Source organism: Glycine max, chromosome 18 (assembly GCF_000004515.6).
Source record: "Glycine max cultivar Williams 82 chromosome 18, Glycine_max_v4.0, whole genome shotgun sequence".
In the NCBI taxonomy this organism is placed as follows: Eukaryota; Viridiplantae; Streptophyta; class Magnoliopsida; order Fabales; family Fabaceae; genus Glycine; species Glycine max.
Genome location: NC_038254.2, coordinates 49,179,491 through 49,205,228, shown reverse-complemented (window position 1 = coordinate 49,205,228; position 25,738 = coordinate 49,179,491). Strand labels below are relative to the sequence as shown.

Sequence of the window (25,738 nt, the reverse complement as noted above, 5' to 3'; positions counted from 1 at the left end):
TCCACAACTTCTTATGCAATCCTTAATTATGCTCCTCCATTTCTTATGTATTTGAATTTATATGTTTACTTAAATGTAAACCAACCTTAATTATGAAAGAATATCCAACAAAAATATCTTAAAGTTGTGGTCTAAATTGTGATTTCTGAGAAGCAACTGATCTAATGAGAACAAACGTCCAGATAAAAGTTACACCACACCATAGTTGCTTTAATATATTTGCTTTAAAAAGTATGATTTTTTTCGTTCAACCTAGATACAACACGCGCGTATCCAAAATACCCTCTAAATTTGGTCGGAGGGAGTAGTAAATTTGGTTGGACTCAACACTTGAAAAATATGATTCTGAATTGAAGGTGTGAGGATAAAGTGGTGTATCATATTATGTTACTCACCCTTTCTCATGATTAGTCTATATTACTTTATTATGGACTCTTGTATAATACACAATTCAAGAACTTAGTTGAAAAGTATACTCATTAATTATTAGTTTAAGAACTTATACTCCACCATGATTTGATGCTACTCGACTTTAGATAGGGTCATATTCTTGAATTGCATCTTGGATATTTCATAAATTTGGACTGTGACACTTAGTCTAATAGCTGAAATAAATATTTTTAAATTAAAATCATATAATATTTTTTTTATCAAATTTAGAAAATTTTGAAATCATCTAATAATTCTTGTTAATTATAATTAATTGTGATTTTTTGTTTAATTAAAACTGTTAATTTATCATCCTTAAGAGGGTTTCATTATAAAAGTTCATTTATACATTCATCATCCTTCATTTTGGGCCGAAATTATTAGGTCAACTTAGGATAGACTTAAGTTCAACAATTTTCATTAGGTGCATGCTTAGGTCTTTTTGTAGGACATTACATGATATGTCTTAGGACTCAGAATGTCATTATGGAGATATTTATTGATCGTACATTAGCAAGGTTCTTGTAAGTCATATAAATCTAATCCTTATTATCTGGTCCAACTTTTATTAGCCTTTTGCATTATATTTTATCACTCTACAACTTAGGAAAGCTCACTTATCCATTCGTCATCCTTCATTTTGGGCTGAAATTAATAGGCCGACCTAGGATAGACTTAAGTTCAACGGTTCTCATTAGGTGCAAGCTTAGGTCTTTTTGTAGGGCATTACACGATATGTCTTAGGACTCAAAGAATGTCATTATGGAGATATTTATTGATCGTCCGTTAGCAAGGTTCTTGTAAGTCATATAAACCTAATCCTTATTAACCGGTCCAACCTTTATTAGCCTTTTGCATTATATTTTATCACTCTGCAACTTCATTGAGAATTATGAACAGAGGGAGTGTGACAGCTGAGAGAAAGTCCTAATTTTACAAGCTTGCAAGATTTGAAGATCAAACAGGACAATTCTTCGGGATCTAGAATCATGTCTTCAACAAGTATAATACCAGTGTACTAATATCAAATAATCTCATTGTTTTCGCTTACCATTAACCCTATGTAGACCTTTTTCTAACCCTGCATTAGAAGTACTTTCCATATGTATATGATAAGAGACATATGAGTGCTGTCTTTTTTTATGTTTTAATTTTCTTTTATGCATTAGCAAGTTCATATAGCTTTTCTTAAACTCGACACTTGCATGAAAAACCAGGATAAATTATAAAGCAAGTTGTAGCTATGATTTTGCACTGAGTACACCACCATTGCATAAACACATTTTGCACAAACTGCAACAGAAATATAAGAAAACACAAAACCCAAATGGGAAAGAAAAGTACAAGATATTTTTGCTTTACCAACATCAGATCAGCTACTACACTATCCACCTTAGAGTTCTGTACCTTTGCCCTCTATAGTGTTCATAAACAAAGCCAAACTGAGGAACAAGCATGTAAAGCAATTCATCAACGCGCTGCCAATACAAAAGCCCCCACCTCTGGAAGAACATAAGGGGAAGGATAGTGATTCCAAAGCCAAAAATGAATCCCAACTCCACACTTAGGAAATTCCAGTCAATTGATCCATGCATTTCATATGGTGTTGGAAGGGAATGTCCCACTCTATCGTTGGTGCAATCTTTTAAGGGTGGCCCACATAATCCTTCATTGCCTTCAAAATAACTTGCATCAAATGTTTGCATTTGAGCACCTGTTGGGATTTGCCCCCTCAATTGATTAAATGAGAGATTCAAGTATGCTAGAAAATTTAAACTAGCAAGCTCAAGAGGGATTTTTCCGCTCAAATTGTTATTTGACAAGTCCAAGGATTCAAGATGCACCAAACTTCCAATTGACAAGGGGATGTGACTTGAGAAAGCATTGTGTGACAAATTAAGAACATTGAGTGCTTTCAAACTCACAAGTTCTTCAGGTATTGGACCTTCAAAATGGTTCGAGGAGAGATCTAAGGAAGTGAAGATAGTGGGAATTTTGATCAACTTCATTTGCAAAGCCTTGTTCACAATTGTAACTGAATCCAAGTAGCGACCACCGAATTCGTTAGAAGTGACATAATAGGCAAATATGTGGTCAGCCACAAAATAAGGTTCAGTTGCCAACAGTTTGTATAATTTCATTACAAGAAATTTGCTGATAACTGTGAACAGATTATTGTAACGCACAGTGGCATGATTGTCAAACACGTCAAAAAATAAAGACCCGTATTTTTCATGGGATTCAGCCTCATTACCCATCATTTTTGTCCAGCTTCTAAAAAATGGTCCAGGTAGTATACCAGAGAAATTATTGTAGGCTAGATCAACAATATGTAGCATCTCCCAATTGCTAGTGTTATGAGGGCATGCAATTGGACCATTGAGTTTGTTTGACCTCAAAATTAGCACTCTCAGGGAGGAAATATTACTTAAGAAGCATGGAAATCTATCACTAAACTGATTGCTTCCAAGATTTAAGACTTGTAGACTCTGGCAATTGGCTAGAGAGTCTGGGATAACACCACCCAAGAGATTTCCATTGAGATTAAGGAATCTTAAATTGCATGAACTTGAAATGGTATCAGAAAGATAACCCTTGAGTTTGTTTCCAGCAAGATTTAGTACTCTGAGGGTATTATTCCTTCTCATCAAACACTTGGGAATGAGGTCATTGAAGCGATTATAGGAAAGATCAAGCAACCGCAGAGAAGAAAGATTACAAAAGGCTTCATGGATTTTCCCTTGAAAGGTGTTATTTGAAAGGGAGAGAAAGTATACAAAAGGGATATACTTATCCAAGTCAAGTGGGGCAGTGTTGAATTTATTGCTTGAGTAGTCCAAATGAACAGCATATTTTGTGAAAGTAGGAATTGATCCAGAAAGTTGATTGGAATGAAGATCAAGGATGTATAGATTGGAATTCAGATCATCAAAGGGTCCTTCCATATTTGTGAGAAAATTGTTGGAAAGATTGAGATAAACCAGAGAGTCAAATCTCCAGATCCAGTTAGGAACTATTCCTTGAATCTGATTGTTGGATAGGTCTAAAGCATTTAGTTGGGATTGGTTTCTCAAGAACCCTGGAAATTCTCTCAACTTGCAAGAAGCCAACAATATATATTTCATGCTGGGAAAGGATGATAGGTCATGATCATCATTGACAATTATATCAACTGACAATTTGTTGTGTGAAAGACCTAATGTATGCAAATTGTGAAGCCTCTGAATCATAACAAGTTTTATTGTTCCATTGAATTCATTTGCAGAAAGTTGTAGGAAACGGAGTCCATTAATATGAAAGATAGACTCCGGAATAGGACCCTGCAATTTGTTGCTGCTCAAGTCAATCAACTGTAGTTTAGAGGCAGAAACATTTGGAAATTCATCTAATAGGCCATCAAATCCATTATGAGAAAGTGTTAGTTCTTGCAAAGAAGGAAGTGTAAAAAGAGTCAAAGGAATTTTTCCGTTGAGGGAATTATCTCCTAAATTGACAGTGAGTAGATTTTCAAGTCCCTCAAAATGAGTTGTAGGAATGGCTCCTGTCAAATTATTGTGTAAGAGAGATAAATATCTGAGATTTTTTGCCATCTTCAAAGAGGGAAGGGGACCAGTAAACTTGTTAAAAGACAAGTCCACATGAACAAGTTGAGTGATTTCTGACATTGAAATTGGGAGTGTTTCAATGAATTGGCAGTTAGATAGATCTAATTTGGACAACTGCTTTAAATTTGAAATAGAACCTGGCAATTTCCCAGAGAAATTTGTGTTACTAAGATTCATGGTGTGAAGAACTTCTTGTTGTAGGAAATTTGGCAAAGCACCATGAAGATCCTGGTTGTTTGAGATATCAAGAACACTTAATGTTTGCATTTGAAAGATACCCTTTGGAAAATTACCCCTCAGCCAGCAACTGCTAAGCTCCAAGACATTCAAATTGGAGAAATTAACAAGGAATTCAGGCACAGGGCTTGAGATATTATTCAGATTCAGTCGAACTACTGAGAGTTCCTCAAGTGCTTCTAGTGAAGAATCAATTGGCCCTGAGATATTGCATGATGCCATGCTCAGCACTTTTAGCTTTTGAAGAGAAGATAAAGCATGACACCACTCCTTTCCCTCAGCAGATACCCTCACACCATCAAGATATAGTTCTGTGAGTTTTGTAAGGTTCTGTAAAATCATCTCAATGTTTGGATTCTGGAGTTTGAGAAAATGTTGTGAGGCAAGTGATGTAGACAAGTCAAGTGTTGTCAAATTTGTCAGGTGAGAAATCTGAGCAGGAATCTGCCCATGAAATCCAGCATTTGACAAATTTAAACACCTCAAATTCTTGAGCTTGTCAAACTCCAAAGGAATGGAAGAATTGAAATCATTGTAAGCAAGATTCAAATTCTGCAAATATTGCAGCTTGAAGAGACTTGAATTATTCAGTCCTCCAGAAATAAATTCCTCACACAAATCAAGACCAATTACTTGGCCCATGCTGCATGTTACTCCATTCCATTGACAGCAATCGCCACTATGGTTCCAGTGAACCAATTTTTTGGATGTGTCAGGGTTGAATACAAGGTTGTCCTTCAAGTGGAGTAATAAGAATTGCTGATGGTCAAGACAATGGAATGTTGCTACGTCGATGTTTATCAAACATAAGGGTATAAAGAAAGTAAAGAAGATTTGGTGGATTCTCATTGGTGGTGACTATTGGAATCAGCTGAACGACTGAAATGTTAAGGATGGTGAGGTTGGTGTAGATTTGAAGTAACAAATATACTCCTTTTATAAGCATTCAAAAACTTACTCAGAGAAGTCCTCTCAATATACTCTCTAATTAAGACATTTTTTAACACACTTTTATAAAAGTCAGTTAAAACTCATTAATTTAAATACGTGTGTGTGATACATTAAATAAGTAGAATCTACCAAATTTTATGATTTCTATTAAATTTAAATTAAAAAAGAAATTGTTCAAGAGAATGTATTATTAACCTTTCTCAAAATCAATTTTTTACTTGATCATCATGAATCATTGAACTTCTAGGTGAAAGAGACAGTATCCTTTCTAGTCCAAGCAATGTGACGTATCCTTTCTAGTCCAAGTAAACTTGTAATGAGCACTTATTTGGTTTTTAAATATATTCCGTGGGACTATGAATGGGATGTATAGCTGAAAGTCAATGAGCTATAGTTCCCTTCCAATAAGACTATTTCACCGACTTAACTAAAAGGATGTATAGTGAAAGTGTTGTATTCGTCGGTTTGGCCATTACTGGCAAAACGGGTTGACTAGCGCGTAGTTTTAGACCATGTTCTACTTAGCCAATATGTTATATACTCACCAATATACGTTAATATTTTTTTATAATCTGCAAAACAATTCTCATCAAAACTGGTATCAGTGGTATTTGGCCCGGCTAAAAGCCCAAGCAGTCCAAACAAAGACTTTAGGCTTAAAAAAAAAAGGTCCCAAAATTATTTTAGTACTAATATACCTCAAAAAAAATTATTATAAAATTATATTTGAAAATAAATTTTAATTAAAATATTATAAGTAACTATTAATCTTTTTATTGGTATCTTAAGTAACAATTAATGAGCAACAACTTTTTATCAATATCATAATTTTATTTAGAAAAAAGAGATTTAATAGTTAATAGCTAATGAAACCCAAAAACTTTTCTTTTATTTCAATTCTCTTTATTTTCTTCCTATTCAATTCTAATTTTGTTTTCTTCTCTCACGGTCTCTCATACTTCTCCGTCTTCTTACTTGATTCTTCACTTTATTTTATTATTGTTTTATTTTAACATATTAGTCAATAGCTCCTCAATATCTATTTGTTTATTTTCATCTCTTATATGCATGCGTCTCTATTTGAAGGGTAGAGGGAACAATTGACATTTTTTTCTTTTGAGTGTGTCAATATCAAGTAAAAGCCAAAAAATATAACTTATTGTACTCTTATTTACTCACATTTTCTTTTGTTGATAATTATTACATACTTATATGTTCCTTTATCAAATTATAATTGTCTTTTCTATTGAAAAGTGTTAATTTAATAATGTAAAATATTATACATACAGTAATAGTCTCATTATTGTATTGATAAATGACAAATTTTATATATATTATTAAACTTTTACCCCAAATCCTGATGAATTACGAAATTGATCTCAAAATAAGTTTATTTTTTATTTTTTTATTAATGAATAATGATTAATCTCAAAATAATTTATGCAGATTTAACAAAAAGGTTAAAATTTGAAAATTAAATTTAAACACTTACCAAAGAAGAGAAAGAGACTTAAGAATTTAAGATATTACGATTTTCTTGAGAACAGAATTAGATTTTATTGTTTTAGCTCATTCTTAAAATATTTCATTCTTAAATTTGTTCACATAATTTTACCCATCCCCTATCTGCATATCCCACTTCATGAATTAATGATTAAAACCCTGCAACAATTTATGTATATAAGTTGTAACTTTCACAAACAACTACCTCACCCAACGTACGAATATACGTTAATTAATCAACACCCGCTCAACGGCGTTATTTAATGGACTATAATAAGTTTTATCTGAATTATTATTGTCAATGGCGTAATTCCACAAAATTTTTTTAACTAAGTTATGAATTTGATCGATATAAATAACCATAAAATATTAGACAACCTTAAAATAGAAATATTTTTACTGAAAGGAGAAAAATTGTGCTGCTCATTATTTTTTTTATACTCTTTTATAATTTATAAGATAATATTTTTTATTTTAGTTCTTCTTAAGGGTACTAATTACAAAGACAAAACATTAAATCATGTTCTAAACATTATGGCTCATAGTTTTTCAGAGTCAATGTTGTATTCAGTTATTTCTAAGAGAGGCGCAAGGCACTGCAATTTTTAAGCACCATAGCGCAAGAGTATATATAGAGTTACACTCCATACTGAATAAACAAGAACTACGTTACTATAAACCAGCCAAAAAAATCTTGGAAAATAAGAAAAAAGAACACTGACTAAATACATTGACACAGTGCAAAATAATCCATGTTGGTGCACTAAGAGTTGAAGAATTGCTCTGCTTAGTCACGAACAAGAGAGTTAATTAAAAAAGTGGCCTCATCAGCTGTAGGAACCGCACCATCTGATCAAAACAAGGCAGTAGTGTAATCAAATGCAAAATAAAAAATAAAAAAAAAATCAATTTAGCTACATTATGCTCTCTTAATAAAATATTAACTATTTAACAATTAATGAAAAAAAAGTATTTGTACTGAAAAAAAGGTTTTATATTGTTAATTAATAAAAAAAACCATCCTATATAATAATTTTATTAATTTTTATAGTAATTAATTTAAAAATTACATCACCAAAACCAAAACTTTTGATTAGTTGAGCGAGTAAGCAAAACTTTTGATTAGTTGAGCGAGTAAGCATCAATAGTCAAAAGCTTAAAATAATAAAATAATTTTGTAACACAGATTTCTATTATTATCTTAATATATCTTGAACTTTTCATGGGTTGCAAGCACTATAAAGTAAACTAGCAACTAAAAAGCACTATAACAAGGGACTTAAATCCAAGGAAAAGGAACAGTACATCTTTTTTTCTTTTTTTTTTATGTCATGGAGTACGGTAAATAGGTAACAATCTACTATGGTTTAAAAAATAGCCTAAACTATGGTTTAAAAAATAGCCTAAAACAAAGCTAGAACGATATCGATCGATGGTGCTAATTACCTGGGATTGAAGCAGGTAAATGAGAAAAGATGTTATGAATGATGCCTCCATTCTCTGTCTTCAACCGTTTGATTTTTTCACCACCAGCCATGATTTCCTCCTCTTGTTCTTTGTCCTCTTCAGCTTCCACCACACCTTCACCTTCACTTTGATGGAAGAAATTAGAAACCATTTTGCTGATGATCCCTCCTTCATTCTCTCCTTCATCTTCATCAGCATCAGCACCACTTTCATTTTCAGTGGCTTTCCCAATGCCTGGACTCAAGGGTGTGATCAAAGTGGAAACCAAGTTGTTGATAAGGCCACCACCACTCTCTTCTTTGCCAATATCTTCTTCTTCTTTCACCTTCTCAACTTTCTCTGAGGTTGTATCTTCTATTTTGGATCCATCTTCTGAAACTAAGCTTCCACCGTCTTCCATAGTATGAGAATGTGGACTAGGTTTGTGAATTTCTCTTGCTAACCCTCTAATTTATAACTCTAACGAAAGAATAGAGATAAACATTGATATGGGATACTAATATTTATATGTGAAGCGGGGACATTGAAAGCTGTGTCATATGACACGTACTTCACAGCTATTGTCTCTTTGAACAACATAAGCCAATTAAGTTGAGACAAGTGGTGCCTCATAAGCAAGGACATGAAGTCGGTGGGATAAATAAAGTCCTTGGATTTTGTAGCACCCTGGTCGTATTTCTAGACACTTTAATATAATCATATGTTCTTTAATTTGATTTTCCTGCTTCTCTATTTAAAAATATTATGTCGACTGAAAAAATTCAGGTGAAGTCATAACTATCATTCTGTTTCTGTTCAATTTTGTGACTGAAGTGTTTTTGGTTTTTGTAATGGTTTTTTCTTAAGCATGTGTATAAAATAGGGAAAATGTTTCTTAAAAATCACTCTCAAAATGTTTATTTTCCAATCCTTTTTCATAATCTTGCGATTTGATGTGTTAATTGATGGTGAAATGACTGAGATCTTTTACTAATAAAAGCATTGTAGTTAAAATGCTCTTTTTCAATGGTCATTGTTGTGAACTTACAAAAATGATTTGCTTAATAGCCCGAAGCTATCAAGTACATAGCTGTTTGTCAGTTACCATCGCATTACTTAATTTTCTGCTTCTACTATTATTAATTGTTATTGTTAATCCCATAATTAGTATTATTGTTTGATTTCTATGTTTCTTTGTTTTTACAGTTTCAGGTTATCCACCGAGTGCTGGGACTTGTCTTAGGCGTATCTGCATTGCATTAGAGAGAATTTGGAATATCCAATGAATTTAATTTTTCATGTATTTTCTATTTGTAAGTACTCTTACTTGCCAAGAGGATGCTTCTATTAGCAATCATCCCTTATTCATTTTTTAAAATATTTTATAATTCTATTAATTCAAAATTGAAAAGGTAGCTCTTTTCCTTTTTCTTTCCATCCAAATTCAAAGACATATCATGTAACATGCTCTGTTTAATATTTTGATTTTTTTTTCTTTTTGAATTTTTTTACTAGTTGACCTATTCTATTACAAGATAGTCCAACGTATCATTTCCCTTTTTTTGTTTTTCTGATTGACATTGGCTGGGCCAATGTTTCACTTGGGCCGCCTATAATGACATATGCTATTTACATGGCAATAATAAGTTCTTATTAGCCTAAAGAAAATATATTTTATGACTTTTTGATAGAATTCCAATAAAATATTATTTTTCGACTATTATCTTTAAACAAACAAGTGTGGTATTCATATGTGTGATTCATATACTCTTCTGTGATAAATACATTTTTTAACTTAATAGAAACACACACACATATACTAGATCTTTTATAAATGTGTATTTGACATCATTTCTCCTTCTAAAAGAAATAGAAGTTCAAAACAATTTGAGTCAGGCACTATATTATTTAAATATAATTCGTTAAAATTTTACTGAATTTCATTCCTTATTTAATGGATCTTATATTAAATTCATTTAATAAAAATTGTATTGAAAAAATATGTCGCTAACATTTACGTTATATTATTTTTGTTTTAAATGCTTTTGTTTGAACTAAATCTTAAAAGAATAAATTTATTGTAAATGCAATATTTTTAGAATTTCATTTATCCAGACAAAAATTCTTAAGAAGGAAAGCAACATTTTTCCAAGATTAAATTATTTATTTATTCAATACATTTAAGAACTAAAGCCAAATAAAAAGAAATTGAAAACCGACTAAGGACAAAATAAACGCAAATGAAAGTCCAACAAGGAGTTTTGTACAGCTTAGAGTTGGTAAAGATAAAGCAAAGTTAGGTAAGAACGTTAGAGGTAGGCAAAGGGAGGAATGAGGATACTCAAGAAATGGAAACGCACAAAAATGTCAACTTTAAAATAGCTTAACATTTATTTATTTCTTTCTTTTATGGAGCTATAAAAAGCAATATTTACACAAAACAAAAAGTTGGTGTTCTGTTATATGGAACCCAGTAATTCTCCTTAGGATGTCTTTCATTCTATGGCTTGTTAAAAGGAATCGGCTGCTTACTCTTGACAAAGTTGTTTTTCTGAACAAGGGTTCCCTTTGTCCTTTATGTTCAAATAAGACTGAGTCAAATATTCATTTGTTCTTTTCTTGCAGGAAATCTCTCCAAGTGATTTGGCTATTTTCCGCAGACGTTTCACTTCTTTGCAGTGCATTACTGACTCTTTAATTAGAGGCAGATCCACATCAGATATTCAAGGAAAATTTCGTTTGTCTGGCTATAGCAATTACAGTCTACTGCATCTGGCTGTCTAGAAACAAGCTGATTTTTTGAAGATTATCAATTTTCTGTAATAGAGGTTATTAGCAAGATTAAGTTTCTTATGTATAGACAAGCGCACCTGTTGCATTTGTTTTAACATCTTGATCTAGGTCTTCTTGTATTAGAGATGTTTTTTATTTTCTCTAGCTGCCGGATATGTCCCGTTTATTGTCGTATTATTTTGGGTTTAATATAACTGAGATTTTGTCCAAAAAAAAAAAGAAATAGATGGTCATGACTGATACGGTTGTAGGAATTGATCTTTTGTGTATTTTTGGGCGTCATTACCCATTGCGTCATTACCCATTATTTACGCGGTTAAATAAATAGAGACGGTGATTATATTTTTGTTCTTAGCAAAAATAAATATGAAATTTGATTTATCAACATATGGAAAAAAAACTATATATAATTATATATGATATGTTCACATTGAGGTTTTCCATAAAGCCGTCTACAAACAAAGAAACTCAATGTACTAACTACTAATGGGTACCGTAGGTCAATGACTAGTTGTTTTTTCTACACAATCTCTCTCTCATGTTTTAAACATTTTTTTTGAAAATGCTGTTAGTCTTTCAAAATATCTCTAAATTGATTTTATTCCTATAAAAATTTAATATGTTTTAGTTCTTATATTTTAACAATATATATATATATATATATATATATATATATATAATTCTAATGAAAAATTAAAAATGCATCTCTTTTGATAAATATAGAAACTCAAACATGTTAAAGTTTTATAAAGAATAAAACCAAAGTTTGAGATATTCTAAAGACAAGAAAAAAAAAATTACTTTTTTAGTTTGTTCTTTATGATACATGAATGACTTATTTATTAGAGTCAGTGCAATATTCATTACACCCAGAACCAGAAACACGGCAAGGAAAGTTCTAGTTTAGCAGGTTCTGAAAAAGAAAAATGGTTTTTCCAAAACTAGGTATCATCATCACTGCTGCACTAGCATTAGTCCCTTTGCTTTTCATCAATGAATCTGATGGTGCTTCTTATTACCCTTCTGGTTTACATGCTGATATTGCTGAGATTGCACCCTTTGCTTCTCAGAAAGTTAACCTTTCAGTGTACTATGCAAGCCTAAGCCAACCTTGTGCAACTTTCATTGTTAAGAATCTTGAGGAAATTTTCCACAGCGATCTCATCAACATTGTCAACCTCCAGCTAGTTCCTTGGGCCAATGCTTATGTTGATAAGACTAACCATTCCATAGTATGTCAGGTTTTATTATATCCCTATTATCTTTGTTATGCTTTAAAGAATTAGAAGTTTGATTATGTAAGGTTGTGCTATAATAAGATTAAGATAAAAGTTTATTGATTTGATGCCATGCAAATCACTAAAAGTTTCAGCAATTAACATCATTGAATGTTCTGTCACTGACAAAACTTGTTCTGATATGAATTCGGTTCAAGGGTCTGAGAGAAAATTGAGGGTAGACAAGCGTATTGCTTCTGTGATAAAAAATGTAGAGTTTTGCATTTGAGAAATAAACAACAATCAAACATTAAAATAGTACTTTATGTGTTCCTCCTAGCTGCTTGAACTTTGGCTGAGTTGTACATACTATTCATTTGATTTACATTTTTCTATTTAAGGGATACATACTATTCATTTGATTTACATTATTCTATTTAAGGGATCTACTAATTATATTTTTATATGCGCCTTTTTCCTATGATTTTTCTTGTCACCTTAATAGTTAACGGAGGAAAAGAGGTGTAACATTAACCATGGATTTCATTTGGTAAATGTTTTGGTCAATGATCATTGATCATTAGTATTATAGTCAATTCCTAACAAATTTTCAACTCAGATTTCGCCACCTGATGAGTTGTGTCATACATGCACAAACCATGACAGTAGAGAAAATTTGAAAAAAAAGAAGCATATTTTATTAGGGTCTACAGTTTTTTTCCAACAATGAGAGAGATAAAAAGATAAAAGAAAGAAGAGTGGCATAATGTTGTAAAAAAATGTATGAATAATGAAATTCCTTTGTATAACTTTCCTTGACTATAATATTGTTTTCTCTAGAACGTCTTCTTTTATAGTTTTCACTGCTATTCTATTAGTATTAAGCATTCCTGCTTTTTTTTTTTTAAAAAAAAAAAGTAATGACTATTGAGGATTCCTTATATTTGGACCATAACTGTAAGAAATATGAATATTTGATGATTATCTTCAAAATGAAACTTGTATTTCAATATAAATTTGCAGAATGGCCCTGATGAATGCGAGCTAAATTCATTGGAAGCATGTGCTCTCAATGTTTTGAATGATGTGGTAAGTGTTGTGTGCCTTCACCAGTTCTTTAGGCAACCTCACCTCAGAGGGGGATAAACTTAAAATTTCACACAAAGCATTCTTTCCACTGAATTCTCTTGATATCGACAATCAATTTATTATGCAGAACAAACATTATGCTTTGATTTACTGCTTTGAGTTTCTGGCAATTGAGGGAAGACACAAGAATTGGCAGGACTGTTTCAGCCAATTGGACTTGCCCGAGGAACCTATTCTGAGCTGCTATAACAGAGGAAATGGAACAGAGGTTACTGTACATTTTATTTCTATACAATAATTAACCAAACCTAAGAGCAAGGAAATGCTTTTTATTTACTGTAGTGAAGTCAATGTGCTACAAATTCATGGTTAATCATAGTAGAACTTAATAATAACTATAGTGCTATGCAAAATTATAGATGTTCTATCAACCTTACGAACACAATAACCATCAAAAACCTTGTTAATACAACCTTGTTAACTGATTTTCTACTTTATGAACTTTTTTTTGTGGTCTTTGACATAGAGCCTTAATCTGTTTCCAGCTTGGACAAAAATCTATTAATGAAACAGCTCTCCTTTACGCACCCCACGAATTTCTGCCTTGGGTGATGGTAAACAATCAATCTATTGGAAAGGTTTGTTTTTTTCTCTCATTATTCTCTCATTTAAAAGAAATTATTGTATGATCTTAGATCATCACGCATGTCTATGATCCTAGTAAATCTTCGCGTGGCATGTAATTGAATTTTTTAATTTATAAGAAAGAGTTAAATAGGGATACATGTGACAGAGAAATTAACCATAGTGGTCCACTAGTCCTCCACCATGCAATATTTTTTTCTCATTACTTACACTTGAGCGCACACATACAAAATACACATGTATCACGAGTACATTTTCCATATTCTTGCCATGATATTCATCAACAAAGAGTTAAAGATTAATATCATTTGTGTTAATTCAGGAATATGAAAACTTTTCACGTTATGTTTGTGAGGCTTATAAAGGCATTACGGCTCCAGCAGCATGCAACCTTCATTAGGAATTGATGAAGTCCAAATAAACTATAAAGTGTGTATATTCGCCATGCATGGCATTATAAACCTTGTAGAACAACTTATATTTACAGCAGTCATCAAGGCAGTGATAAGCCACCTTATGTATATGTACATGATTTACAAAAGAAAAAAAAAATAAAGCAAATACCCAAATAATTTTAATACATACGTTGCTATATGAATGTTTTATGTTATGAGTAATGACGCTGTCCTCTAATCAGAATACATGACAAGTAGTTAATTATTTCATACCCCATGCCTGTCACATGATGAAAGCTTTATATGCTTAACACTAATTAACATTGATAAGCACAATACAGAAAACATTGATTTTTCATCATTATGTTCATTCGAAAAATGACCGTTTCACCCCTTCTCCTTGGAAAGATGATACAATTTATAAATTATAGGATTAATTCCATCGCTATGCCAATTTTTTTTAAAAATCATACCTTCGAAGGGATGGAAAAGTGAATAATATTTTTTAATTAAATATATCTGTTGTATAAAATTAATTTACATTATTATCCAATTATAAATGATCATTTATTGTAAAATTATTAACTTTTTAATAATTACTTTTAAAAACACATAGAATTTATAATTAATCATGACTGTAAAACTGGAAAACAATTGAATCCAACGCAAACCAAATTTCAGGCCGAAGCTATAACATACTTTCTTTGGCATTTTTACTTTGAAATGTATAACTTTTCCATTTAGCATGAGTACAACGCGTATCTAAACACACTCATGAAAATTCAACTCAAAACAATAAAGAAAATATGATAAATTTCCACCTTAAAAGAAAGGTTTAAATACAATTTTTGGTCCCCTTATTTTATCAAATTCCTAATTTTGGTATTCTTATTTTAAAGTAAAGACATTTGGTTTTCTAGTCGTAAACATTTGTAATTTTCATCAAATTCTTAATTTGTCTGTGTTATATTTCTTTTATTTTAGTTCAATTGAACCATAAATTGACATATTTATTTAAGATACCATTAAAAAATGATTTAATTAATTAAAATGTAAGAAATAAAAAAATAAATATAGACAAAATCAACAATTAAATCAAAATTATGATTTTTTTTAAATAGAAAAACTAAATTCCTCTGTTTATTTTAAAATAGGGGAACTAAAATTACAAATTACACAAAATAGGAAAACAAAGTTATATTTAAGCACGAAAGAAAAGCCGTTTTTGACCTGAAATGATTTCTTGCAATTAAAGGGAGACATACAGAGTAGGTTGCAATAATCCGGCTAGTAGCTTTAGCCTTGTTTCCACAAATAAGGCAACCACCGGTGTCAAGTATAATTGGTAACTAACGCCTTGTCTAGAGTAATGTTATCTTCTGTCTAGACAAAGATGATGCAGAGGAGAGGTATTCCTTGTTTGCATGTTCTACAACTCAATTCATGAACTTTAGCATGTTTTATTGAACTTTTCACTATATTTCTACCCACCTCAGATTACCCCAGTTGAAATAGTCAAGTTGGACAAGAGTAATATATGAAACTAATCAATGGATGAAGTTTATAAACTTGGATGACAGTGTTGTTAGTTGCAAATGCATGGTAATGTCAAAGGAAATAGTACCTATATTGCCGCTGTCAAAATAATCATTTGATTCTTGTACATGATACTCATTTGAAAAAAAATCCACAAGTTTCAATCCCTAATTATATGTCCTTATTGATACGTATATTTAGTCCTTGCTAGTATTATTAATTGTTTATGAAGTTTTAGTCCATTGAAAAACTTAAATTTTAAATCTTTATTCACTTTTATAGGAACCAAAACTTAATTTAGTTTATATAAGAACTAATTTCCAAATGGGTGTCACCTATAACTATAAGAATCAAATGATTAAGTTTTTGCTGCTCAACAGGTAATATCAATGTTTAGGAAATGCATTCAATTAGAGAGGGTTTGCTTGTTTGATTTGTCTGGAGTAATTCACTATGTCGATACTTACACATGTTTGATATCAATGTTATTTCATGAATTGATTGCTTTTTCTGGCACGTAGTCTAGAGTAGACATACGGTAATGTATTTTCACTCACATATTGCAGATCCACCCTATATCAATATCACGCCATACATTACCATATCCTACCATTTACAAGTATTACATATTTTCTGAAACCAACTTGGAAAGTATAGGTAATGTACAAAGTCCAACAGATAAAAGTATATTAATAAAGTTTCAACTAACCCACGAAATGTGCTACGTGAAAACTGAAGCAACTGGATATATATATATATATATATATATATATATATATATATATATATATATATATTCATCATTTTGGATGGGTAGAGTCTTTGCCTTGTGATCGCAGGAGAAAATACTGCTCCAGCACTAGAATATTCACAGGGACCTCTGCAGGCTTGAAACAGCTGAATTTCTTATATATGCTCAAGTGTACTGCATACTAGTTGATAGAACAAGTGGCCAACTCCGAAAAGATTCAAACTAGTGTCTGATTACTGATGAAAAAACACTCGATGAAACTGATTGCAAGCTATATTGCCCCCTCTCAGTAGTCAATATCAACATTGCAAGATTTTCATTCACAATAAATTAAGACATTGAATTCTTACACCAATATGTAACTGAATTGCAGGATCGCTAATTTGCCACTCAAAACTGAGAAATAATACATTGTTGCATGTATCAACTTATCTAGTTGACATGCATCACTCACTTATTATTTTCCAAATACCATTACATATATCAAGGGCAGTCATATTTGAGGTGTCATATTCAAACTTCTCAACAGCGTTTTTATCCTTTTCCACAATATCTGCAATTGAGGGTTAAGGAGCAACCATTTTTCTTTTTTTGAACAGATAATATCAACAGAATACCAGAAGAAACAGATGAGGGGACAGAGAATAGTAAATTCATCAAAAGGATACAGCCTGAAATTTTGGACTGTTCATCCAAGTTAGGCACAATATTTGTGACAGAAGCATACATTGAAAGTACCATCCTGAAACAGAAGAGAAGAGTGCATTTATGTTCCACTTTATGTAGAATACGTTAAAGTCAAATACTGACATTAGTTTAGAAAAATTAATTGAGAGACTCTAACATCAAAGGAAACATGAATAACAAGAAAATCATATGAACGTGGCAACTTTACTGTCTTAGATTCAAATTCTGTAATTTACTTACTGTGTCCTCTGCTTATTTTTCTCAATTGTCTGTATGGTCTTCTTTTGCTCTTGGACAGAAATCCATTGCTGTTCTAGATCATTAAACTCATCACCGATGGCTGTGTTGACGAGAGATAGATGGTAAGTTATACCATGCTGGAAAGCTAATAATAAAAAATGAGCACACAATTGAAAAGATAAAAACCACTAGAGACTTATCTAAACTCCTCTTTCAACCAGCGTTCTTTCTCAAGTTCTTCCTCCAGTTCTCTTTGTAGAAGATCCAGGTCTCCATCAGCAGCAGTCTCGGATCTAGCTTCCTCTATTTTCTGCTTGCATGCATCTACTTTGTTCTGATAGTCTGATTCATACAAGTACAGTCAGCAGCATAATACAATCAAGAAGATCCACTCACAGCAGAGAACAGTAATATGAACTACTCAAGAAATAGCAGAATTTCTAGTGGAATTTGTAATCAAGATTTTAAAAAGCAGTTTGCAGCCAAAATTTCACTGCAACATTAAGGTTTTTGCCTTTTGGGGTGTTTGCGACCGCAATTGTGGTTCCATTTGTCCACAATTTCCCGCAATATTAAGGATCATGACGAAATACATCAGCTCCATCCATAGTTATTCATAATATTACTCAAGTCTTCATAATGTTAATGAAGACTTGTTTGTAATCAAAAGTTGGGGATCAAAACCTTCACACCGAAACATCTCAAATAGCAAAATAATAAATAGGGTGATAAAATTCCTAATGACAACAAACCTATTGCCACATTGGCACCAAAACCCCAAGTGAAATATTCACACTGGCATTGTACATAAAATTGAATTTGACTCCTTTAAACTGAGTAAAGGTAAAGTAAGTAATATGAGAAATGCGGGTCTCTTCACCAGCCAAAGACACGTGGCAAACAATTACAGCAAAAATGCACTTTTCCTTTTATCACAAAAAGGAAAACTCAAAACTAAAATCTCAAACTCCCACATTTTTTTAACTACCATAATTAGGGTGTCTGACTCTGGTGAGACCCCAAATGTATCACCCCCACAAATTTTAGTCCTTTCGATCAATTATGAGACTAATCCTCAGTTTGGAACTTGGTCACCCTTAAAACTCTTCACCCCTCCTCCCCCTCCCCAAGAATTTTTTTTGCACAGCACAAAATTAGTATATTAGTAGATGACTGAGGTTGATTTTACAAGGAATATCAACTGCAGCCAAAACAGAACAAGGATTAATAAAAGTTACAGGGTGACATACAACCTTTCCCTCTACCATAACCCACGTACATATATGTCATTTGCCCCCCAAGAATGTGTTATGTGGAATCGATTATAACACCTCCCCCACAAGTTCAGCGTGTGTTGTCAATTGAACCACATTCATTGTGTCAAACTCCCAACATTTTAATTTCACTTTACTGTTTCCGTTAGCAAAAATTGGAAAACTAAACCTACGAACAAGAGTGAAATAAATAGCTAGGAAAAGAAAAGGAGAAAAGAAGTAGAAAATTGATTAACCATGGAGGAAGGAGCGAGCTTCATTGAGGTCGGAGTCGCAGGAGGAAGAAAGGGCGCGTGTTTGTTGGAGAGAGTGAGAGAGGTTGTTGAGGTCGCGCGGACCCTCCGACAACACCTTGACGAGGTCGTCGCTGTACGAGATCAGCTTCTCCACGTCGATGTTTCTCCAAGGTTCCGCCATCACTCTCTTCTTCAGAGATCGGAAACAAAATTTGAAAATTTAGTTCGTCGGGGTTTCTGAATGAACTCTTTTCCGGGAAGGGGTTTCAACTTCTAAGCCGTGCAGGTCTTGCACAAAGCCTAAATCAATACGAGCCGTCAGATATTCTTTGCAAAATGTGTGTGCTTACGATCTCTATAAATAAACTGGGTGCAATTCTACCAAATAATGACCCTGCTTTTTTATTATTATAAAAAAATAACAAATAACGTAGCTCACCGGTGACCTTAAGTACTTACGTTCTTATTTCCAGCACTATATTTCATAATAAAATAAAATAAAAAATCAAAACAAAATTTAATGATATATAATATATTTTAAAATAAATTATTTTAATCTATTTTTTAAATCAAAATTTTCCTTTTTAAAAAAGAAAGTATAATATAATTAAATAAACTTATATTGTTTAAAAGTAATTTTTAATTTTTAAATAATTTGTTAAACATATTGTGTTTTTTACTATATCCTAAAATACTTTTAAGTAAAATCTCATATTTTTTTGTGAATGAAAAAAAAAACGTGATCGAAAGTGTAAATTCCAATAAAGGTTTCAACCAAGTTCAAAAAAAGAGAATAAAATGCAGAAAATTATAAGTTAAGGGTTCACTTGGAGTGGTCGAGAATTTTTTTATTTTTGGTATTCAAATGCAATTTTCAAAATCAAGGGAAAAGATTTTGTGATTTGGTTTATAATTTAAAAACACGCATTTTTTATATTTGATAATAACATTTTTTATTACCATCATTGTTATCATCATGACTATGATACGGTTGATACCCTCTACTTTGATATACATATTTATATAATAAAATATATAGAAATACAAAAATAACATAAAATGATTTTATTCAATAAATATAAAGGAGCTCATGTAAGTAAAAAGTTCACATTCACGTTAATCATTAAATTAAAAATTTATCAATTAAGGGTATAAAAATATTTTCGGCTCAAAACAAGGTCATTCAAGTTTATAAAAAAACTCAAGTTAAGTAACAGAATAAAATAAAGTAAAATGACATATTTGGAACATCATGTAATTAAAATAGAAACTCATGTCTCAATGTCACATCATCAAAGAGCATTGTATCCCAATATCCTTCAGCATGAAGTTCCTTAAAGTAATTCACCTAGTCATCTACTCCCACGAATACAAAGTTCAAGATCATCACAACATCTAAACACAAACAACACATGGGAAGTGAGTTATCACATTCCTAAACAAGTAGAGATAAACGAAGACACACATATATATAGTATAAGTATAACAAGCTCAACTTAGCACAATTCACATCATTTTACCACTTATTGCGTAACATCACTTGTCCCAGGGATTTAATCACAAAATCACATTCCACACCTTCACATTAATCACGTGTTCATAACAACACATTTCAATACACATGTATCTTACAATTCGTGTGATTGTACAGTTCATAACTCAATGCACACAACATCTCAATACATATATATCTTACAATTCAACATACTCAATTTATCACATACACTCAATCTCAATCACAATGTTATAATCCCAAAGCAATATGTTATCACACCTTATGAATCATATACACATCACACAATATTAATATATACATGGCACAAACACAGATTTTACTTACGAACTATGCAATACAGATAACTACTCAAATTGTTTTCAAAATTATTTTAATTCGTCGTTCCTCAAAGTGATTTAACTCGCAAGGTTCCCGCAGTGGATCCCATCACAATACTCATCGCACATTAACTCTTCGCCCTTAAAAAGTCTTAGAGTTGTATGATTGCACAGTTCATAACTCACAACTCAGTGCACACAACGTCTCAATACATGTGTGATCTCGTAATTTATCACATACTCAACTTGTCACTTACACACAGTTCATCACACTTCCATAATCCCAAGACATACATGTTATCATGCCTCATGCATCATATACATGTCACACAGTAATAACATTAATATGTTATGTTCATATGATTAAACCCCTCAAACAATTTCACATAATCATATCAAAATCATAGGTCAGAAACAAGAAAAACACTAAGAGCACTCAATTTTATCAACCAATTCACATCACGGCATCAATTGGTCCGTCAAACATAACAATCTCATAATTATAATCGTAAAGGCAGAATTATAATATAGTAAACATTCAAAAATAAACCTTAATTTGATCATCTAAGAATCCCTACACATATTCATTCTAACCCCAATTGCGATAAACTCATCCCTTATCTATAAGTGAGCTCACGTGTGTAATCCGACAATAATTGCGACATTTCTAATGGTTCCCTAAGATTTCTCAATCTTTTCCTCTGGTTTCTCTGTTATGGTTTCCAAGTGTTAGAGAGAAGGAAAAAGGATTAAAGTCTCAATTTCACTATCTCTATGCAAAGGCCATTTCTCCATCTACAAACATTATTTCAACAATCCCAACAGTGGGCATGTGCAAAAATGAGTTATGAAGGTGGTGTTCAAATTTCAAAATGATCCAACAGTTAATGAGTTTAAAATCATAGTTTTACTGGGACAAGTTTGGGTGAATGCGAAAAAAAAAGATGATTTTGGGAAAGAAAAAAGGAAAAACGAATTTGAGAGGGAAAAAAGAGTATAGAAACACATCGTAAATGTAAAAACTGAATTAATAAATCTCTATTTTTAGCTAGGGTACTTTGAGCCTATTATTTTATTTATTTTGTTATTTTATGAAAAAAGTCTATTTTATTCTTTCATTAAATAAATAACCAATTGAAATATCTCTTTATTTTCTAAAACATCATTTTACTCTATTTATTTTCTAATACTATGAAACCTTTATTTTAATTAACAAAAACCATTTTCGCTCATTTATTTAATTTCTAGAAACTCTATTAATTTTTAAATAAAATTATTTTTATTTATTTTACGAAAAACGGAATATTACAACGACCATCACCATTATCATTATCATCGTCACCAATACCATTACCACCTCCGTCATCGCTACCACTATCATTGTTATCGTTGCCATAACTAGTTATTATCACCACAACCACCGACACCGCTACTAGCATCACAGCCAACATCACCATCACCATCATCGTCAACATTGTTACCACCACCATTAATGTCACTATCACTATCATTGTCATCACTACCAACAATACCACCTTCATCACCGCCACCACAACCACCACCTCATTGCAACCACCACCAACACCCCCCACCACCACTGCCACTGCTACAATCATTGCCACCGAGATTATTACCACTATCACATTGTCACTGCTACTATCATCAATGTTACCTCCACCACCATCACCATCCATTACTGCTACCACCATCATCATTGTCATTGTCATCATGACTATTATGTTGGTATCTCTACCGTCACCACTTCTACTGAGATGATCATTATTATCATTATCGTCACCACTACACAAAAACACTCTTAAACTAATTTTAATGCAATATGAAACTTTTAAAATGAATTTATTTAAAACTAATCATATTCTAAAAACTAGTATAATTTTTTTTAAAACTACAACTAAAAACAGGTTTTTATTGTTAAGAATTTCAAAACTCAACTAAAAATAACCTCAAACAAACAGGAATGTTTTTAAAAAAGTTCACTTGACGTATTGTTTAGCTACCAGCTACTATTGTCAACAGGGGTAGACTCAAATTGGGATGAGATGGAGGATTAATCACAAAAAATAAAATCCATCCAACAATTATACATTAGTAATTTTTTGTTAAAATTTAATTTTAGTCTCTCTATTTTTGTCAATTCATAAAATATACACATTTAATCTCTCATATATTCTCAAAGTGCTCTTGATCAAATCAAATCATTGAGCGTTAAAAAAGAAAGTTGACCATTATTATATTTGTTTCATTTTATTAACTGAAATGCATTTTAATTAAAAATAAAAATGAAATATTTTCTTACTTCACTCATCAAAATGCTCAAAGATATATACACAAGACTAATGCCATCAAGAAGTTAATAGCATCAGACCTTCGAATCACTTTGGATTTTCTTAAATCCATCACCTGCTTCTATGTCTTTCTGTAGCAAGGTGTCAACACCTATTTCAGTTTTCATTTAATGTTTTTTTCCATGTAAACTGGAAAATAAAAAAAAAAACTAGATAATCACAAAACTCACACAGAAAATCAATCCTCAAAGCGTATTATATATCACTACAATTTAACTTTAAAATTTTCATTTTTATTATTATATATGATGCTTAGAGTTAGAAATAGGACTAGCTTAACCTAAACCCACTCACCCAGTCACATGCTAGAGCTTAGAAGCTGTGTTATGAAAATCGGTTTAATCATTAACTCAGTCAATGGATCAGAAGTTCAATTAGTGGGTCATTTATTGATCTGATATGTGTATTAAAAATTTTAAAAATATATATAATATACCCAACATAATAAATAATTTATATTTTTATACTCCAAAATTAAATTTATTGTCATGATCAAACTATAAAATATCATATACTAATTTATTACTATAAATTACTATTATTTTGTTGGATATTATCATTAAATTACTAAAAAAAATCTTATTTTTAAGCAAATATGTTGAAGATGTATAAAACACATAAATATTGAATCATATCATGATCAATATAATAATAACTAGTTACCTATATTGTTATCAAGATAAAAAAAATATTATAAAACATATTATATGTTATTCAATAATTAGTTATGAACAATATAACAACATATGAGTTGAAAAAAAATAAATTTAACCGGGTCAAACTGGACCAACTTGATCCGAGTCACTAGGTGTGACCAAATTTGGTTAGGTCAATCTGAGTCAAATATGATTGAATGGATTTCTAGTCCTTTGCCTTAATCGGACTGCCCAAGACATCAAGTTTCGAGATAACTTGACTAAGTCTGGTTTTTATAACTATGCTTAGAAGGTATGTGCTTGTCCTCAAGCAAAAGACAAGTTTTGAATGTATCAACACATGAGATAACTGCGAAACCTTTTCAAACCTTTCACTGACTGACCCTGAGTTTGCATTTGTCTTGATCTTATGATGGAAGCATGAAGAAATACACATGAAGATGAAAAAGGTTAGCAAGTAGAAACTTCATCAAGGCAGACTTACCACACTTCATTCCCCACAAGGTTAGTGTTTCCCTTAGCGCACAAGTGTCTCGACTAAAAGTGTTTTTAATCTAACAACTGAAAATAATATTCCCAACTTTGTACTTTATCTTAGTTAATATAATCATACACACATATTGTGGATCACTAGGGACTTTTTAGGCTTGTAACATGGTCGGGCTAACAAGGAACTCATGGTTTTTCTTTGGATTCATAATTAGGTTCTAAGATAGCACCTACCTGATAACCCATGACTTATATTTCACATCCCCCAACTTTCGTGCTATTCCTAACAACACACAATTTTTATTTGGAACTTAAGTTGCTATCAACTCTTTATTTGAAACACAACTATTTTTTTTCTTTTCTTTTTTTTTACAATAGAAATTGAACTGGTACTGTAGCAACTCATCATATTTTACCTTTGTGTGTGTGTGTTATTGGTGATGTTCTTGAAACAAAATTTTTCACCCAACCAAAATTCCAGCTCCCCCAAATTAAGGGTAAATTTGCCTTGACCCGTGCTCTCCTACAACCTAAGATAAGGTGGTCATTAATTTCATTAGGCTCGAAAAAAAAACAATTAATTGCATTAGGATCAACAGGGTGCAAGGGATTCATTCAAATAATAGGTTTAGCTATTTGGATAAGTGGCTAAGAAAATCAAACAAGTCCTTGATCATTTCCACCCTATGTATGTACTCAAACAGTCTGAGAATCATGCAAAATCAGGAAATTAAGAACAATCGTTCTCTCACAATTATAAGGTTCTCACAACTCACCGGACATTTATGAAATGCTTGGCTTACCTTACCATGATTTTTGTTTGGACTTGCTAACATCTTCACTCTTGTGCTTTTGATTCATACTTCATCACTCACAAAAGCACCTGCTCACACAAAAATCAAAATTTTCACAATCATCTTATTAGTACACAATATCTCATGCATCAATTTATCCAAAACAAGTCACAGCCCATTACTAATTTCCTCTGTCTTTGTCATGCAATTTTTTTTATTCAATGACTTAAATTAAACTACTTGAATTAAACTGCTGAAATTAAAATAAAGAAAAAGAATAATTAAAGACAAGAAAAATAAAGAAAAGAAAAAAAATCCTGGGAAAAAAATAGGGTTTCAATCCTGTGTGTCCTGGATCCCAAGCTCTATGAGCATCTCTGATGTCTGCAATATAATCATCATCAGCTATAATATTTTCAGCATCATCATCAGCTACACCAAAGGTGTCACCCCCCTAACAGAAGGACGTTGGTGATGTAAGCTCTATTGGAGCTTGTAGGCCTAGGATCTTCTTCATCAATGAATTCATTTGCTTCTTGAAAGATGAATGGCAGCGGAATGGAGAA

The 25,738-nt window shown here is 31.8% G+C and overlaps 4 protein-coding genes and 1 long non-coding RNA gene across 6 annotated transcripts; 2 read left to right on the top strand and 3 right to left on the bottom strand.

The window, feature by feature from the left end:
• Positions 1-1,808: 1,808 nt before the first annotated feature.
• Positions 1,809-4,913, bottom strand: LOC100803248 (receptor-like protein 7). The gene has a single exon (XM_006602621.2). It carries the CDS (start codon positions 4,911-4,913, stop codon positions 1,809-1,811), a length of 3,105 nt encoding a protein of 1,034 aa, XP_006602684.2.
• Positions 4,914-7,270: 2,357 nt separating this feature from the next.
• LOC102668200 (uncharacterized) lies at positions 7,271-8,670 on the bottom strand. Its single transcript, XM_006602620.4, has 2 exons — positions 8,172-8,670; positions 7,271-7,574 (listed from the first exon to the last, which is right to left on the bottom strand). The coding sequence occupies exons 1-2, from the start codon at positions 8,590-8,592 to the stop codon at positions 7,513-7,515; spliced, it is 483 nt and encodes a 160-aa protein (XP_006602683.1). The 5' UTR covers positions 8,593-8,670; the 3' UTR covers positions 7,271-7,512.
• LOC121173909 (uncharacterized) lies at positions 7,930-8,251 on the top strand. Its single transcript, XR_005889530.1, has 2 exons — positions 7,930-8,114; positions 8,140-8,251. It is a non-coding gene; the product is annotated as an uncharacterized lncRNA (long non-coding RNA).
• A 3,134-nt stretch (positions 8,671-11,804) lies between the features above and the next one.
• On the top strand, positions 11,805-14,507 carry LOC100306044 (GILT domain-containing protein). Of its 2 annotated transcripts, none has more exons than XM_014770196.3 (5): positions 11,805-12,205; positions 13,205-13,270; positions 13,398-13,538; positions 13,816-13,908; positions 14,238-14,507. In XM_014770196.3, exons 1-5 carry the CDS (start codon positions 11,891-11,893, stop codon positions 14,313-14,315), a joined length of 693 nt encoding a protein of 230 aa, XP_014625682.1. In that variant the 5' UTR covers positions 11,805-11,890; the 3' UTR covers positions 14,316-14,507. The 2 variants fall into 2 exon arrangements, with proteins under 2 accessions (XP_014625682.1, NP_001236685.2); NM_001249756.2 differs by having other exon boundaries at positions 11,832-12,196; positions 14,238-14,496.
• A 2,395-nt stretch (positions 14,508-16,902) lies between these two features.
• LOC100784877 (uncharacterized) lies at positions 16,903-19,277 on the bottom strand. The gene is made up of 5 exons (NM_001254615.2): positions 19,035-19,277; positions 17,725-17,866; positions 17,525-17,626; positions 17,266-17,339; positions 16,903-17,150 (listed from the first exon to the last, which is right to left on the bottom strand). Exons 1-5 carry the CDS (start codon positions 19,213-19,215, stop codon positions 17,044-17,046), a joined length of 606 nt encoding a protein of 201 aa, NP_001241544.1. The 5' UTR covers positions 19,216-19,277; the 3' UTR covers positions 16,903-17,043.
• Between the last annotated feature and the right edge of the window lie 6,461 nt (positions 19,278-25,738).

What these genes read in the sequence shown, in the direction of transcription:
- LOC102668200 (XM_006602620.4), bottom strand. Translation starts at nt 8,592, where the DNA reads ATGGAAGACGGTGGAAGCTTAGTTTCAGAAGATGGATCCAAAATAGAA. An exon ending in TTTACCTGCTTCAATCCCAG is followed by an intron (nt 7,575 to 8,171) that starts GTAATTAGCACC and finishes TGTTTTGATCAG; the next exon opens with ATGGTGCGGTTCCTACAGCT.
- LOC100803248 (XM_006602621.2), bottom strand. Translation starts at nt 4,913, where the DNA reads ATGGGCCAAGTAATTGGTCTTGATTTGTGTGAGGAATTTATTTCTGGA.
- LOC100784877 (NM_001254615.2), bottom strand. Translation starts at nt 19,215, where the DNA reads ATGGCGGAACCTTGGAGAAACATCGACGTGGAGAAGCTGATCTCGTAC. An exon ending in TGGTTGAAAGAGGAGTTTAG is followed by an intron (nt 17,627 to 17,724) that starts ATAAGTCTCTAG and finishes TCTCGTCAACAC; the next exon opens with AGCCATCGGTGATGAGTTTA. An exon ending in AAAAATAAGCAGAGGACACA is followed by an intron (nt 17,340 to 17,524) that starts GTAAGTAAATTA and finishes CTTCTGTTTCAG; the next exon opens with GATGGTACTTTCAATGTATG.
- LOC100306044 (XM_014770196.3), top strand. Translation starts at nt 11,891, where the DNA reads ATGGTTTTTCCAAAACTAGGTATCATCATCACTGCTGCACTAGCATTA. An exon ending in ACCATTCCATAGTATGTCAG is followed by an intron (nt 12,206 to 13,204) that starts GTTTTATTATAT and finishes ATAAATTTGCAG; the next exon opens with AATGGCCCTGATGAATGCGA. An exon ending in ACAATCAATCTATTGGAAAG is followed by an intron (nt 13,909 to 14,237) that starts GTTTGTTTTTTT and finishes GTGTTAATTCAG; the next exon opens with GAATATGAAAACTTTTCACG.